We start from the raw sequence: 16,302 nt of genomic DNA, 5'->3' as shown, positions 1-16,302 counted from the left end.
ATTAACTTGTTATAATGTCATATAATATCATTTTTGAGTACCTTCTATTAAAATATTAATTTTTCCATTGATACTCTACGAGAGAAAATGCAAATTTGTTAAAGAAATACCAAATCACTGTAAAATCGCTTAAAATAACATTTTGAGAAAAAAAAGAAGAAGAAGATTTTTTGACCTTAAATCTCTTATTTTTACGTCCCGCAGAAGCTATACACCAAGTTTCAGAAAAAACGGAGATCCAAAAGTTTTTTTTATCCAAAATTGAGTGATTTGAAATGGAATCACCCTAATACAATATTCTAGTTCACAAAATAAAAACCAACAACCCGTCGGTCGTTTGTCACCATTCATCCCTTATCCTAAAGATAAATAACAGTTTGTCGACGAAAATTCCATTCGATCAAATGTTCGTCGACGAATTGTCCATTCGATGAATTGTGCATTCGACCAACTGTTTGTCGACCAAATGTTGTCGACCAATTTTCCGTCGACGAAGTGTTCTCGACCAACTTTCCTAGCATATACGATAGGTAAATCCAATAAACATCCAATGCAAATAATCAATACCGATATAATTTGACTTGAACTTTCAAATGCGGTAAGCAGAATTGCTATTTTATTTTTTAATCAAAAGTTATTCGGGTTCAAAAATTGCAATTTTTCGATTTTTTGAAAGTTCAACCGCGTTTATCTCGAAAACTATGCATCCTACGAAAAAACTTTTTAGAACATTTTTTGGTTAGAATGATAAAAAAAAATACAAAAAAATGTTTCGTTTTGCGAGAAATCGCTGTTATGCAATTCCTCAAGTTCTTTGTTTGTAACAATCTTATCGACATCCGGATCAACTCTTACCCAAAAAATTCGTGTTCTGCGGGTCAAAATACATATAAACAACTTGGGTTAAGTTCATCTGAATGAATGAGGCCGTTGTACCCCCCTTGGCGACAGGACTATTTACCAAATCTTCAATTTGGCATCTTTTTTGCAATGCGTCGCACATGTCATATTGCACGCCTGGTTACGGGGGCCCTGGGGAGAACTTACTTGTAGGTGCGGTAGTGTGGAAGGTACTTTTATGGAACAAAATTATTGCTGCCATTGTTTCAAAAAATTATAAAAAACGCTAAGACCCGTCGATTTTTATATACAGGGTGATTGATTAGTGTGATAAAGCTCAGTAGATCCGCTATAGTAATAGATAGCAACAAAAGTTAATAACAAAAATTGTAGCGAACTTTGAACTTCACATTTTACAAAATTAGTTAGAATGTTACGATAATGTTGTTACGAGAATGTTCGATAACATAGTGGCAGACCAAACTTATGTTTTTTTTTAATGGAACACCCTATATTTTATTTTATATTCGAAATAATTTATATATAATAATTATATTTATAATAATTTATAATAATAATCTTATATTTTTAACTTCCCCATCACAAAAATATAAAGGTTTGTTATGTTATACAGGGTATTTACAAAGTTATAGGTAACCAATTTTATATGACAATCGTAAGAAGTTCAGCTACCTGTATAAATAAAAATAAGCACAACAGCAATGGTTTATTGGTGTCATATTTTTTTGTTGATTGTGAAAATTTTTAAGAATGGTTGATATTGCTAATTTTCTTTAGATCGAATACAGGGTGAGTCAAAAGCTAAGTACATTATTTTCTCAGAAAATTTAAATGGAACACACTGTATTTTATATCATTATCGAAAAGTACCATTAGCGTACTTTAATTTTTATACGGGGTGTCCAGAAACTCTACCGACAAACGAAGACAGGAAATTCCTCAGATAATTTTAAGACATTTTAACCTAATTCATCTAGTCCGAAAATGCTTCCTAAGGGAGCTAGAGCTCTTTGAAGATGGCGTCTTGTAATCAGTTTTTCTTAAATACCTCCACAACGCTTATATTTAGAAAAAAGGAAAATTGGTACACATATTTATCTTCCGAAGATAAATCGATTCCATCTATTGCGAATTTCTAGTACGGGTCATAGGCGTCAGTTTTTGGTAGGGCAACGGTTATTTTATCGCATGACTTTTATGTCCTTAAATTTTAAGCATTTTTGATACTGGATTATTAAATTGCAAGGTATTCTAGTGCTAAAAGGTACTCTTGCTTTAAGTCGGTAGGACACACCGTTTTCTAGAAAAATCGATTTGAAAGTTTTTCTTTTTTTGAATTTCCAAAATTTTTTTTTTAAAACCATTTAGAGAAACGAAAACTGGTACGTTTATTTATATTCCAGAGAGGAATCGATTTCCTTAATTGTTAATTTCTAGTATCTGTCATATGCGCCCTTTTTTTGGGTAGGTCGACGGTTATTTTTTCGCATAACTTTTTTGTCTTTAATTTTTGAGCATTTTTGACTATAGGTTATTAAATTATGAGGTATTCTAGTTCTAGTATTAAAAGTTACGCTTGCTTTAAGCTGGTAAAATACACCGTTTTTTTTTTGAAAAATATTTTCAAAATTTTTTTTTTCAAATTAAAAAAACCAAAAATTTTCAAATTGAGTTTTCTAGAAAATGGTGTGTCCTACCGACTTAAATCAAAAGTACATTTTAGTAATAGAGTACCTTACAATTTAATAATCCGGTATCAAAATTGCTTAAAAGTTAAAGACAAAAAAGTTATGCGATAAAATATCCGTTGCCCTACCCAAAACGGACGCCTATGATCTGTACTCAAAATTCGCAATGGATGAAATCGATTTATTTTTGGAAGGGAAATATGCCTATCAAGTTTTTCCAAATAGAAGCGTTCTGGAGGTATTTAAGAGAAACTGATTACAAGACGCCATCTTCGAAGAGCTCTAGCTTCCTTAGGAAGCATTTTCGGACTGGATAAATTGGTTTAAAATGTCTTAAAATCATCTAGGGAATCTCCTGTCTTCGTTTGTTGGTAGAGTTTCTGGACACCCTGTATAATATTCTCTATGTACAAATTCGTTAGTTTTCGAGATATTTTCATTTTCAGAGCAAATTATTTATTAATTATGTGTCTAACGTATGTAACAATAAAGTTATGCCTATTAACTGAACCGTTTTTATGAAACGTAGCTTCATCTCCAAATAGTACATTATCACAGAAATCTCTCTGTCAATAGGGAACTTGCATAAAGGCTATAGCGGGATAAGATGGTCAAAATTGCACCAGGCTCGATTCAGTTTTGGGTTTAGCCATTCGAAAATATATAATTGAAAACTCACTCAGCCAAATTTTCAAGTCCCTAGGTGCACCGGGGGGTCCGCTATGGAAAAAAACGTGTTTTTTTGAAAACATTTTTTTCCAGACGCTGTATTGCTGCAAAAAAGCTGAAAAAATTAACGAATGCGTATCTTAATAACACAAAGCTGCCTGATTTTTTTCAGATTTTTAGCTTTAAAACTGAGCGCAGAAAAATTTTTTGAAATTTTCAAAAAAATTTTAGGTTATGTTGTAAATTTTTCGTCAACTTTAAAATATTTTTGTTTTGTGTATTTTTTTCCATTCTTTCGAATGGCATAGGCCGTATTATTATTTTCGACGTGGAAAATACCTAAAAATCGAAAAAACTATATTTTTTTTGGCATAACTACTTACGTAATAATTTTTTTTTAAATAATAAAATTAGAAAATCTATGGTTTCGTTTTGATTAAAAAATTAAAAAAAAAATAAAGAAAAATTTTTATTAAACGTTAATTGGGAATTATTATTTAAATAAATAATTATTAAATTATTTGAATTACTTAATTGATTAAATAGTGCAACCTAAAAAGTGCAGAGTGTTTAAAGGGATTAATAAATTAATTATTAAAAAGTTACTACACAATCATGAAATTACAAAATTCAAATTAATATATAGCATGGTGCAAAGAAAGGAATAAACTCGTTATTTCGTAAACTGGCGACTTTTGGAGAAATACCGAAACGGGTCGAGTGTGATACGAGTGATGTCATCCATCTGGGCGTGATGACGTAATCGATGATTTTTTAAATGAGAATATAGGTAGTGTGGCAACTCATTTCAAAGGATATTCAGTTCTCTATTTATTAATATAAACACTAACACAATTATTTATACAGGGTGACCAAACAAATTTGAATTAAATTAATTGACATAAAAAGAAGAATTTAAGTAATGTATTTACTTCAAAATATATTTTACTGCTGTTAGAAAACAGAAGAAAATGTTTGAGATATAAACACTGCTTTTCACTTAAATTCAATGTTCAAGCCAGCTCCTGCTAGCCACCTGCCTCTTGGAAGTTTGAACATTTTATTTAAGCGAAAAGCAATGTTTATTTTTCGAATAAACATTTTTTTCCCTTTTCTGAAAGTAAAATATATTTTGAATTAAATAAATTACATACATTATTTTTTTTGTAAATTAATTTATTTAAAAAAAAATTGGTCACTCTGTATAAATAATAAGGGTAATGTTTCCATTGTTTTCAATCTGGCGGGATGTGGAGTAATAGTTTTGATGTTATTTTATGTGCTATTAGATTGAAAACTTAGTCCTTTCTACTAATGGTAATGTTTATACTACTGAATAGAGAATTGAATAACCTTTTGAATAACCAAATTATAGTAAAGTCCCAGTGATTGGCTGTGTACAATAGTTAAAAAACTTACACAGATATAAAAAACTTCGGTTTGTATAATGGTATAAAATTCTATTAAAAAACTTTTAAAAAAGTCATCCAAATAGATTATAGAAAAACATCAGAACATTTTCTATCTAGTCAGATCTTCTTCAGTGACATTCTGTTTAGTTACTGAAACTATAGTCCGCTAGTTGATATATTATTATGTAGTCTTCAAAATTACATAATTATTTATTAAAACTTCCCGTATAAATAGTTAATCATAAAAATGCCAAAGGAAATAGCTTCAGAACAACATTAAAATTATACTTTTGAATTGCGGCACAATGTCGATATTAATGGATTTTACTAAAGCTCAAAAGCAGCATGGCTTCCCTGCTCGAAAAACTGAAGGGGTAGTTGTCACAACGAGTTCGAGGTCAAGACGGAATTCGGTCTATGTCACTCGTCTTGACTTGTCATTCCAAAATTATAATTTTAATAAAAAATTTATTTTAACAAAATTATGTAATTTTAAAGACTATATATCAACTAGTGGGCTAGTTTCAATTACTACACAGAATGTCACTGAAGATGATTTGACTAGATCGAAAACATTCTGGATGTTCTTGGATGACTTTTTTAAAAGTTTTTTAATAAAATTTTATACCATTATACAAACCAAAGTTATTTACTACTATGGTTTTTCAAATAACCGAAATTCTCATTAAAAAAATTCATCGATAACGTCATCGCGCCCAGATGGATGACGTGACTACTAGTATGATATATGCCAAAAAATCACAATTAAAAAATCGACCTCTTTCGGGATTTTTCCTTAGAATCGACAGTTTAATAAATAACGAATTTATTCATTTCCTTTGCATCATACTGTATGTTAATTTGAATTTGAATTTTGTAATTTCATGAGTGCGTAGTAACTTTTTAATAATTAATTTATTAATCCCTTTAAACACTGCACTCTTTAGATTGCACTATTTAAGCAATTAAATAATTCAAATAATTTAGTAATTTATTTATATAATAATTCCTCATTAACGTTTAATAACACGATTTTTATTACGTAAGTAGTTAGTGACTTCGACGGCAGTACTTGAGGAGTGGTTTTTTGTATCGAACACTACAAACATTTTATTTTTTAAACGTTAAAAAAATTAATTTATTGATTTTTTTGTAAGCCTATGGCAGGATACCCTTAATGGAACGATATTATTATATATGAAATTCAAATAATCGTGCAAATAAATCACTTATTTAAGTATTAATTGTATTACATTCTATCGATAACAACAAAATTTTAATTTTTTAAACGTTGAAAAAATTATTTTTTGACTGATTTTTGAGGCTATTTATTAAAAAAAAAAGTTTTATTAGCTGATTTTGATGGTAAAGATAAAAATACATACAAAAAGGTAAATTATGATTAATTTAGCTTTATGTTGTTGAGGTTATGAGTCAAAACCTTCAGAAAAAAAAAACAGTTTTTTCGATTTTTATGTATTTTCCACGTCGAAAATGATAATGATAATGATAAAAAGTTAAATTAATAATAAAATGATAATAATAATGATAATAAGTTGGCGAAAAATTTCCAACATAGCCTACAATTTTTTTGAAAATTTCAAAAAAATTTCCTGTGCTCAATTTTGAAGCTAAAAATCTGAAAAAAAAATCAGGCTGCTTTGTATTGTTAAGATACGCCTTCATTAATTTTTTCAGATTTTTTGCAGCAATACAGCGTCTAAAAATATTTTTTTTTCAAAAAAACACGTTTATTTCCAAAACACCTAGCTCCTGGGGATCCTGTTATTTTTTAATCAAAACGAAACCGTAGATTTTCTTATTTTATTATTTTAAAAATATTTTTATTACGTAAGTAGTTAGTGGCTTCGACGGCGGGTACTTGAGGACTGGTTTATCCTGAGTTTTCTCCAAAAACGTGACTAGAAGCGCTTCCTTGCGTACGGCACCAAAGTGCCGAGCTTTTCTTGACCTTAGCGCGCTTTTAAAATCACAATCGCAACAAGCATTTTTATAAAGGGGCAACATTTTCTATTGAATACTACAAAATTTTTATTTTTTAAACGTTAAAACGTTAAAAAAATTAATTTTTTGATTTTTTTTATAAGCCTATAGCAGGGTACCCTTAATGGTACGATATTATTATATGAAATTCAAACAATCGTGCAAAACAAAAAAATAATTTATTTAAGTATTAATTGTATTACATTCTATCGAGAACAACAAAATATTAATTTTTTAAACGTTAAAAGAATTATATTTTTTTACTGATTTCTGAGGCTATTTAGTAAAAACAGGTGGGGGTTGAGGGTGAGGGGTTTTTGAGCATGCTGTAGGAAAAAAATAAGTTCTAATAGCTGATTTTTATTGTAAATGTAACAATACATATAAAAATGTAAATGATGATTAATTTAGCTGTATGTTGTTGAGTTTATGAGTGAAAAACTTCAGAAAATGCAAAAAAACAGTTTTTTCGATTTTTAGGTAGTTTCCACGTCGAAAATGATAATATGGCCGATGCCATTCCAAAGAATGGAAGAAAATACACAAAACAAAGATATTTTAAAGTTGGCGAAAAATTTACAACATAACCTAAAAATTTTTTGAAAATTTCAAAAATTTTTTCTGCGCTCAATTTTAAAGCTAAAAATCTGAAAAAAATCAAGCAGCTTTGTATTGTTAAGATACGCATTCTTTAATTTTTTCAGATTTTTTGGAGTAATACAGTGTCTGTAAAAAAATGTTTTCAAAAAAACACGTTTTTTTCCATAGCGGACCCCCCGGAGCACCTAGGGACTTGAAAATTTGGCTGAGTGAGTTTTCAATTATATATTTTCGAATGGCAAAACCCAAAACTGAATCGAGCCTGGTGCAATTTTGACCATCTTATCCCGCTATAGCCTTTTTAAATTCGAAAAAAATGTTATAAATCACAACAGAACATAATTTAAAACATGTATCAAAGATAAAACATTTTTGTAGGTCTTTCGTTTGGTACCCAAAGGCGATTAAAAATTCAAATTAAAACAGGTGGCCTAAAACACGTCGTGACGTCACTCGTTTGTACATTTACATTTTTCCAACAAAGTAAACAGAATTTTAAATTAGACGTTATAAACGTCAGTAGAAAATACATTTATTTGACGTTACAAGTGTTTTGATCGTTTGAACTATTCATAGAAAACTGTACTTTTACAAAATGGTTTTATTTTCCGTAGTAAACCTTCTTTCCTTTCCTTCAATAACTATATCAAACTCCAATGTCAACAAACTGGTATATATTATTACAATGACATACGATAAATGTTAATAGAATATAAATATTTTTCCTTTATTTCGCGACGAGGTATACCAAAATAGGTGGAGGCCAATAAACTAAAGAAGAAGAAGAAGAATATACCTAATTATGACCATAAACGGAACAATATAGTTAAACTGAGTGACGTCACGGTCCGTTTGACCTATTTTAAGATACCGAAGACTTTATTGTACTTCTAAGCTATTATGAGTTTTTGAATCGTGAAATTTTGGAAATCTCATTTTTATACAAAACCGAACATTACTATGTAATAAAAAAATGTGTAAGTTCCCTATTGATTTTAGGTAACACCCATTCACAAAATAATATTCTCTTTTCAGAATCTTATTGAATTAATTCTTGGTACAATTGAATGCGGTAAGAGTGCATTCTGTTTTTTGCAAGAATTCTTTGCACAGAGTAGTAAATTAGTTCGTTTGCTTTGGAAGTATTTCATATACTTGATTTTCAGTAACTGCCAGCAACACAGTTATTTCGTTTTCCTCTGATACAGTACTTTTTGTTCGCCAGTGTTTTTTATACATAACTGAACCAGTGCGGTTAAAAAACAATACTTAATTTTTCAAAGCATGCTGTTGTAAGTTGTCGTCTTTCAGGGAACCTTTCATGTTAAATTCTTACCTACTGATAATAACGCATTTTTATTGCACTCCCACAATTCCAAATCATATCTACCATTTCTAAATAGTAAAATTCATCTTAACTATTTAATAACACATTACACACACAATTATGGTGAACCGTCAGTTTTAGACAATTCAGTCATGGCTTACTTACAATCTGGAAAAATTTAGACACGTTATTAATAATTTGCTCTGAAAAATAAAAAAATTTCGAAAACTAACAAATTAAAACAGGGAATATTGTAAAAAAATTAAAGTACGGTATTGGTACTTTTCGATAGTGACATAAAATATAGGGTGTTCCATTTAAAAATACTGAGAAAATAATCTACTTGCGTTTTGACTCACCCTGTATTCGATATAAAGAAAATTAGCAATATCAATAATTCTTAAAAATATATATTGACAATCAACAAAAAAATATGCCACCAATAAATTATTACTTTTGTGAATATTTTTATTTATACAGGGAACTGAACTTGTTACGATTTTCGTAGAAAATTGGTTATAACTGTGTAAATACCCTGTATAACATAACAAACCTTTATATTTTTATGATGGTGAAGTTAGGAAGATTTCGAATATAAAATGAAATATAGGGTGTTCCATTTAAAAAAAACATGTTGTTTGGTCTGCCACTATGTTGTCGAACACCATGTAACATTCTAACTAATTTTGTAATGTGAATCTCAAAGCTGGCTACAATTTTTCTAATTAACTTTTATTGCTATCTATTATTATAGCGCATCTACTGAGCTTTATCACACTAATCACACTATAGTCACCCTGTATAAATGTGCACTTTTTAAACATAAATTTAAATGTACAGGGTGATTCATGCGAGCTTAGCAGAGTTCATAAGCTTTATTTTCAACGGACCACCCTGTATAAGTTCATATTTTTAGAAGCTACTTAACAAGATGATTTCAACGAACTATATCATGTAGGGCGTATTATGAATGATACAAGGTGAAATTTTGAAATTATAAAGTATGGAAACTACTTATGGAATAAAATTGTTTGTGTCCATATTTTAGAAAACCATAAAAAATACTGGGGCACGTCAACTTTTAAATTTAAATAGTCGCTTTATTGACATAAGTTTAAATATATAGGGTGATTTACGCAAGTATAGCATAGTCCATGATCTTTAGTGTTAATGAATCATCTTGTATATTTTTATGTTCTTAGAGGCTACTTAACAACCTTATCTCTCAAAAAAGTGTATTATATAATAGTAATCTTTTCTCTAACTTATATGTAATTATTGGAGATCTATAAAACTATACTTGCTATTTTGGCTATTATTAGCACAATTAAATACGCAACATTTATTTAGCATTTCAGATAAAATTTGTTATACCAACAGTGACATTACAAAGATAGTTCCAATATTGTCATATTTCGCCGCTACACACGCTAGCATCGTTTCAGGGTACCTCCACCATGGTCACGCACGGAACGAATAGGGCTTTTCATCGATTGTCATTTGTTTCGAGCTTCTGTCATATGTTGTATAATCTGTGTATAATATTAATATACACGGATTATACGACATAATATGACAGAAGCTCGAAAGAAATGACTGAGTGAAGAGCTCTATAGATGGAAGAACCCATTTATTTACTATTGACCTAATCCGGTTAAAGGTGTGTCCGTTATACATAAAAAATGTAAACATAAACTTTTTAACGTTAGTCGTTAATACATTCCTTTCAAACTATAGTTAAATTGTATTTTTAAACATATTGTTTATTTTATTAATAATTAAATTCACGATCAAATGATGTTCATATTTTGTTACATAATAAATTAAAATTTAGTTTGACTTTGACGGATCTGTCAAACTCACTCGTAAACAACGCATGCTTTGTTGATACATACTGTAACAAAAGAATACTTTTGACCGACTCGTGTATAACAGGTTCCGTCTCGACAGCCACGTGTTTATCGAACTATCCAGATGAATGACGCAGCGAACAGCGAGGAAATTAATTCTCGTGAATGTTCGGCGGCCAAGGCCACGGATATCTAGGGATGGGCGGTTCCGTTTTTTTTTGGAACGTTCAGAACGTGTCTGGTATTTTTTTATTCAATATATAAGGACGCGAACTTTTAGGAGTAAGTTAGTTGTAGATACAATTCGATACTGTAAAATTGTATAAATAAATAAATTTGTATATAAATTCGAACCGCTAGTTTCATTTTAATTGTAAGTTGTTACAGTTAGTGTCCGGTTTTCGGTAAAATTAATGCGGTAAACTTATTGCGGTATAAATATAAGTGAGTTAAAAGACTTAAAAAGACTTTTGAACTTTATTCGTCGGGAATAATCGGAGTGGTTAATTATTCGCTATTTAAAGAGACTTTTAAAAGGACATTTGAAAAGTACGTGTGTGTCGACCAAAGATGTTGCTAGTAGAACTTTCCATAAAACAGCTCCGTGAACATTTAGAAGAACGCGAGTTAGATGTCAGTGGGTGTAAGAAAGTGTTGCAAGCACGACTCGAGGATGTCATCAGGAAGAACAGAGACGACCCAGAGACGTTGCACTTCCAGTCAGCGGAAGAAGCAATCTTATCGAAAGAAATTGTTGAAACTGTTTATCAAAAGATCGATGAAACTTCTAGAAGAAGCGGCCAGAAATTCGAGAATGTTGCTCATAAATTTGACGAGCCTTCTCAAGTAATCGGGTCTTAGATGAATCACTTGCTATTGCGTTGGAACACGCCAGTCAAACTTCACAAAGCCATACCCTTCACAACGATGAACCTCTGGAGGAAATGATACGGAGAGTAGTTCGTAACGAGATGCCAAAGAGACGTGAGCCTAGGTGTTGGAATTGTGGCGACGTGGGCCATATTCGTCGTAATTGTAAGCAGAAAAGAAGATCGTACAGCTGTCGGAAAACTAGAGCGGGTCGACACCAATTGGCCACTGCCGACCTCGAGAACGAGAGCTCCCATAGTAACTGTCAACCTTACGTCCTCCGGTGGAATTCACAACTTATACATCGACGGTCGTATCAATAATCGATATATATCGTTTTTGGTGGATTCAGGTTCCGTTTTTTCTGGAACGTTCGGAACGTGTCTGGTATTTTTGTATTCAATATAATAAGGACGCTAATTTTTAGGAGTAAGTTAGTTATAGATAGAATTCGGTACCGTAAAATTGTATAAATAAATAAATTCGTATATAAATTCGAACCGCTCGTTTCATTCTAATTGTTTTGAAACGTGCGAGGGTTAGAACGCACGATGACATTCCAATAGTGACTCGACCTATCCTATGCTACCTTTGTCATTACACGGCGGTCGGAACGTTCGGTGTAATGTGAAAGTTTGGAATGTCATCGTGCGTTCTAGCGATCGCACGTTCAAATTCTTAGTGTCTGAAAGGAGCGTTGGGTATTGTGCAGGACAATCTGTACGACTTGTCGCATTAGGCTTCTATAAGATAAGATTATATTCATTCGTACTAAATTATATTACTATGTGTTTTACCCTGTAGTTTCTGCGTACAAAAATTTGTAAAGCTTTTTATTTTTTTTTAGGTTTTTCTCGGAATGGAATGGAAATCGTGAAAACTGAACTTGCATGCTCTACAGAACAACAAATAAGTGCAAACACTGAAAAAACAACATCAAAAAATTCTAATTGTAAATGTAAAATTTGTTTTAAGCAATTTAACCAGGCAGGTTCTTTGAAACGACATTTAAAAACGCACACTACAGAAAAGTTGAAGTGTAAAATTTGTTTTAAGCAGCTTGCAACAAAAAGTAATTTGAAAATACACTTGAGAATGCACACTGGAGAAAAGCCTTTTAAATGTGAAATTTGTTTTAAGCAGTTTAATCAAGCAAATGGTTTGAAATTACATTTGAGAGTGCACACTGGAGAAATGCCTTACAAGTGTGAAATTTGTTTTAAGCAGTTTAGTCGAGTAAATAATTTGAAATCTCATTTGAGAGTGCACACTGGAGTAACGCCTTACAAGTGTGAAATTTGTTTTAAACAGTTCAGTCTAGCAGGTAATTTGAAAACACACTTGAGAGTGCACACTGGAGAAAAGCCTTACAAGTGTGAACTTTGTTTTAAACAGTTCAGTCTAGAAGGTAATTTGAAAACACACTTGAGAGTGCACACTGGAGAAAAGCCTTATAAGTGTGAAATTTGTTTTAAACAGTTTAATTTAGCAACTGGCTTAAAAAAACATTCGAGAGTGCACACTGGAGAAAAGCCTTACAAGTGTGAACTTTGTTTTAAACAGTTCAGTCTAGAATGTAATTTGAAAACACACTTGAGAGTGCACACTGGAGAAAAGCCTTATAAGTGTGAAATTTGTTTTAAACGGTTTACTTTAGCAACTGACTTAAAAAACCATTTGAGAGTGCACACTGGGGAGAAACCTTACAAGTGTGAAATTTGTTTTAAACAGTTTAAGCAAAGAATACATTTGAAAAGACATGCGAAAGTTCACACTGGAGAAAGGCCTTAGGGCAGCCGTACATGGACTGCTGGGGCAGTTTATCACTGAGCGACATACACGGACCGCTTGCGCTTGAGCGGTCTCGTCGACAGCTCGAGCGGTGGATTGTTGACAGCTTGATTTGTGTCTTGCAACTACTTGAGAAGTTGACTTCCTACCGCAGTCGAATCATGGATTTTACTAGGAAGTACTCTTAGAAGATCTGTCGACTGCTCGTGGCGCAGTCAACAGCTAAATTTATTGCTAAATCTTTATGTTTTTGTTATGTACCTACTATTTGTTGCGTTGAGACTTTTTTTTTTAATATGTGCCCACATTTATGTACAATACATGTATTGAAAATACCTAGTTGTGGCTTTTATTTGCGTTTTTAGTCGTTGGTGTACAGCAGGGTTTCTTAATATTTTTGATAAATAGAACCCTTTTTAGTAGTCACTTTTATTGTGGAACCCCTGGTTTGTTTCAATATGAATCATTTCTTCAATAAATGCCTCTGACATTTTAACCCCTTCTTCTTTTAAAGAGATTTTTAGAAGAAGGATTGTTCCAAAAAGAGTTTTTGGGAAACGATCAAACTCGTTAGAGCGCATACAATTTGCCCAAAAATCTATTTTTTCCTTGAAAGCAAATATTTTTCGTGGTCAATAAAAACATTAAGTCAAAACGGCAACAGGTGTATAGGCGGCTGCACAATTGACCGGGAACGGGAACGGAAACGGGAACGAGAACGGAAACTGAAAGCGTCAGCAGATTCACAATTAAATGGCAAACAGCTGTTTTGTGTCACTGTCACTTGTGCTATTAATTATTTTTCTTCTCAAAATAAATTTTGTGGAACGATCTTTTTCTAATTTTATTAAAAGAACATGTCTGTTAACTCTAAAAATATGGATTTATTTGATGACGAGCTTTTAATATTTTCGTTTTTTATAATCTTGGAACTAATTTACACAATATGTGTGCAATCGCAAAGGTTTGTCAGCATAAAGATAAAAAGCATATCATTCAAATATTTATATTATTATTGTATCTAATTACCATATATAAGTACGTGTACTATGATCTACATCAATCATACGGATGAGGACATTTTTCCAATAAAGAAATCAATCGTTCGTCATTTATTTTAATGCAAAATGTATAAAAATTGTCACTAAAACTTGATCACACACTTCTAATAACAAATTTTTATTGGGCATTTGACAGTATTTTTAATACTGCCTTCTGATTGGTTCCGGGAATACAACGGGAACGAGAAAGTTAAAACATGGTCAACTTTCCCGTTCCCGTTACCGGACAGCTTCTCGTTCTCGGTTATTGTGCATCTACAACATTAATTTACATAGAGGTTAACTTTTTTCCCGTTCCCGTTCTCGTTCCCGTTCCCGGGCAATTGTGCAGCCGCCTTATGTTTTCAAAAAACTGATAGTGTGTAAAATATTTATTAAAAATCAGCTAAGTACTTTCAGCATATCAAAATGCCATCATCAGAGCTTCCTATAAGACTAAGTTAAGAGACTTTTCATAAAAAATAAAAAGGTAGAAAAAATTTACGTCTTATTGGTATAAACACTTCAACAGAAGAGTAATTGTTGACCAACACATTACATTTAAAAATTATTCAGGGCTAAGCCTCTGATCATGGGTAAAAAACCCTTAAAATATATCTAATATCACATTGATGTGAGTATTTCACAATACGGCTACCATATTACATTGAAGAGCTGTTACTGACTGTTTTGAAATTATGAAGAAGGAAGCTATTAAACGGAAACAGAGTCCGAAGCGTCCTCTATATTATAATAATCAAAATTTTTAAATGAACAATCAAAAATTTTGATTATTATAAAATAGAGGTAGCTTCGGACTCTGTTTCCGTTTAATAGCTTCCTTGTATGTTTTACCCTGTAGTTTACGCATACAATAATTTGTATAGTTTTTATTTTTATTTTAGATATTTCTCACAAAGAAATGGAAATCGTTAAAACTGAACTTGACTGCTTAACAAATGGACAACTTGGACAACAAAGTGCAAACATTGAAGAAACATCAAAAAATTCTATTCCTAAAAGTAAAATTTGTTTTAAGTAATTTAACCAGGCAGGTTCTTTAAAACGACATTTAAAAACGCACACTGCAAAAAAAGCTGAACAAGTGTGAAATTTGTTTTAAGCAGCTTACAACACAAGGGAATTTGAAAACACACTTGAGAATGCACACTGGAGAAACGCCTTTTAAGTGTGAAATTTGTTTTAAGCAGTTTAGTCAAGCAAATAGTTTGAAATACCATTTGAGAGAGCACACTGGTGAAAAACCTCACAAGTGTGAAATTTGTTTTAAGCAGTTTAGTCAAGTAAATAGTTTGAAATTTCATTTGAGAGTGCACACTGAAGAAACGCCTTACATGTGTGAAATTTGTTTTAAACAGTTTAGTCAAACAAGTCATTTGAAAAGACATGAAAGTTCACACTGGAGAAAAGCTTTATAACTGTGAAATTTGTTTCAAACAGTTCAATGTAAAGTTTATACGATGTCAGTTCGACAAGTATAAAAACAAAATTCGACACCGAGTGTCGGCTACTTTTGTAAAACATAGGTGGCGCAATAGAAATTAATGAGTAAATTTTAATTTAAATTATGGTCTAAAATTTGTTAAACAGTAATAATACTGTTAATTATTCCCATTTCTTTATGAAATTGACACCAAAGATGATTAAAAATACATAATACAGATGCAACTTACCATGGTTATTAATTTGAGAACTAAAGAAATGAGCCTACACAAATGAGCCTATGTTGCGAAAATATTGTCACGGTCCATTACTTTTGTGTCAAATTATCTTTATTCGCATTATTGATTAGCTATCTATTTAGAGTACTGTAATCGCCAACCAATTTTACATCTATAATTCATTTTTTAATATGCAAATACCCGTCAACGAATACATAATTGTCTAAGTTCAATACATAATAATCACCTACAACGCTGTTTTTTCTGTCACTTCCAACTGTAATGCATTAGGGAGAATTCGATAATCTATGACTCACTGAAAAAAGGGGTTTGGGATCAACTTTAGATAGAATTTTTGTACATAATCTCAGAGTCAGAGTGGTACTGCTGATTCGCCTTGTTAAATATTGCTGTGTCTAGGTACACGCTAACGTGTACGCAAATAAAAAAGTTAGGTACACGCGAAACGTCATCAAGTCAGTGACGTCACTATTTAGCGTGCACTGTT

The 16,302-nt window shown here is 31.5% G+C and overlaps 1 protein-coding gene across 4 annotated transcripts in view; it reads left to right on the top strand.

Annotated features, from left to right (window-relative positions):
- The window catches only part of LOC126887672 (zinc finger protein 239-like), a 148,256-nt gene that overhangs the window by 60,034 nt on the left and 71,920 nt on the right, over window positions 1-16,302 (top strand). The window contains exon 3 of one of the 4 annotated variants that reach the window (XM_050655313.1): window positions 12,129-13,407. The exons of the other annotated variants lie outside the window; for them this stretch is intronic. Within the exon in view, the coding sequence (XP_050511270.1) occupies window positions 12,129-13,072 (944 nt within the window). The 3' untranslated portion in view covers window positions 13,073-13,407. Of the gene's footprint in view, window positions 1-12,128; window positions 13,408-16,302 lie in introns of those variants that run through there. 4 annotated transcript variants of the gene reach the window in all.

This window comes from Diabrotica virgifera, chromosome 7 (assembly GCF_917563875.1).
Source record: "Diabrotica virgifera virgifera chromosome 7, PGI_DIABVI_V3a".
In the NCBI taxonomy this organism is placed as follows: domain Eukaryota; kingdom Metazoa; phylum Arthropoda; class Insecta; order Coleoptera; family Chrysomelidae; genus Diabrotica; species Diabrotica virgifera.
The sequence above is the reverse complement of the archived record's forward strand: the minus strand, read 5'-3'. Positions and strand labels throughout refer to the sequence as shown.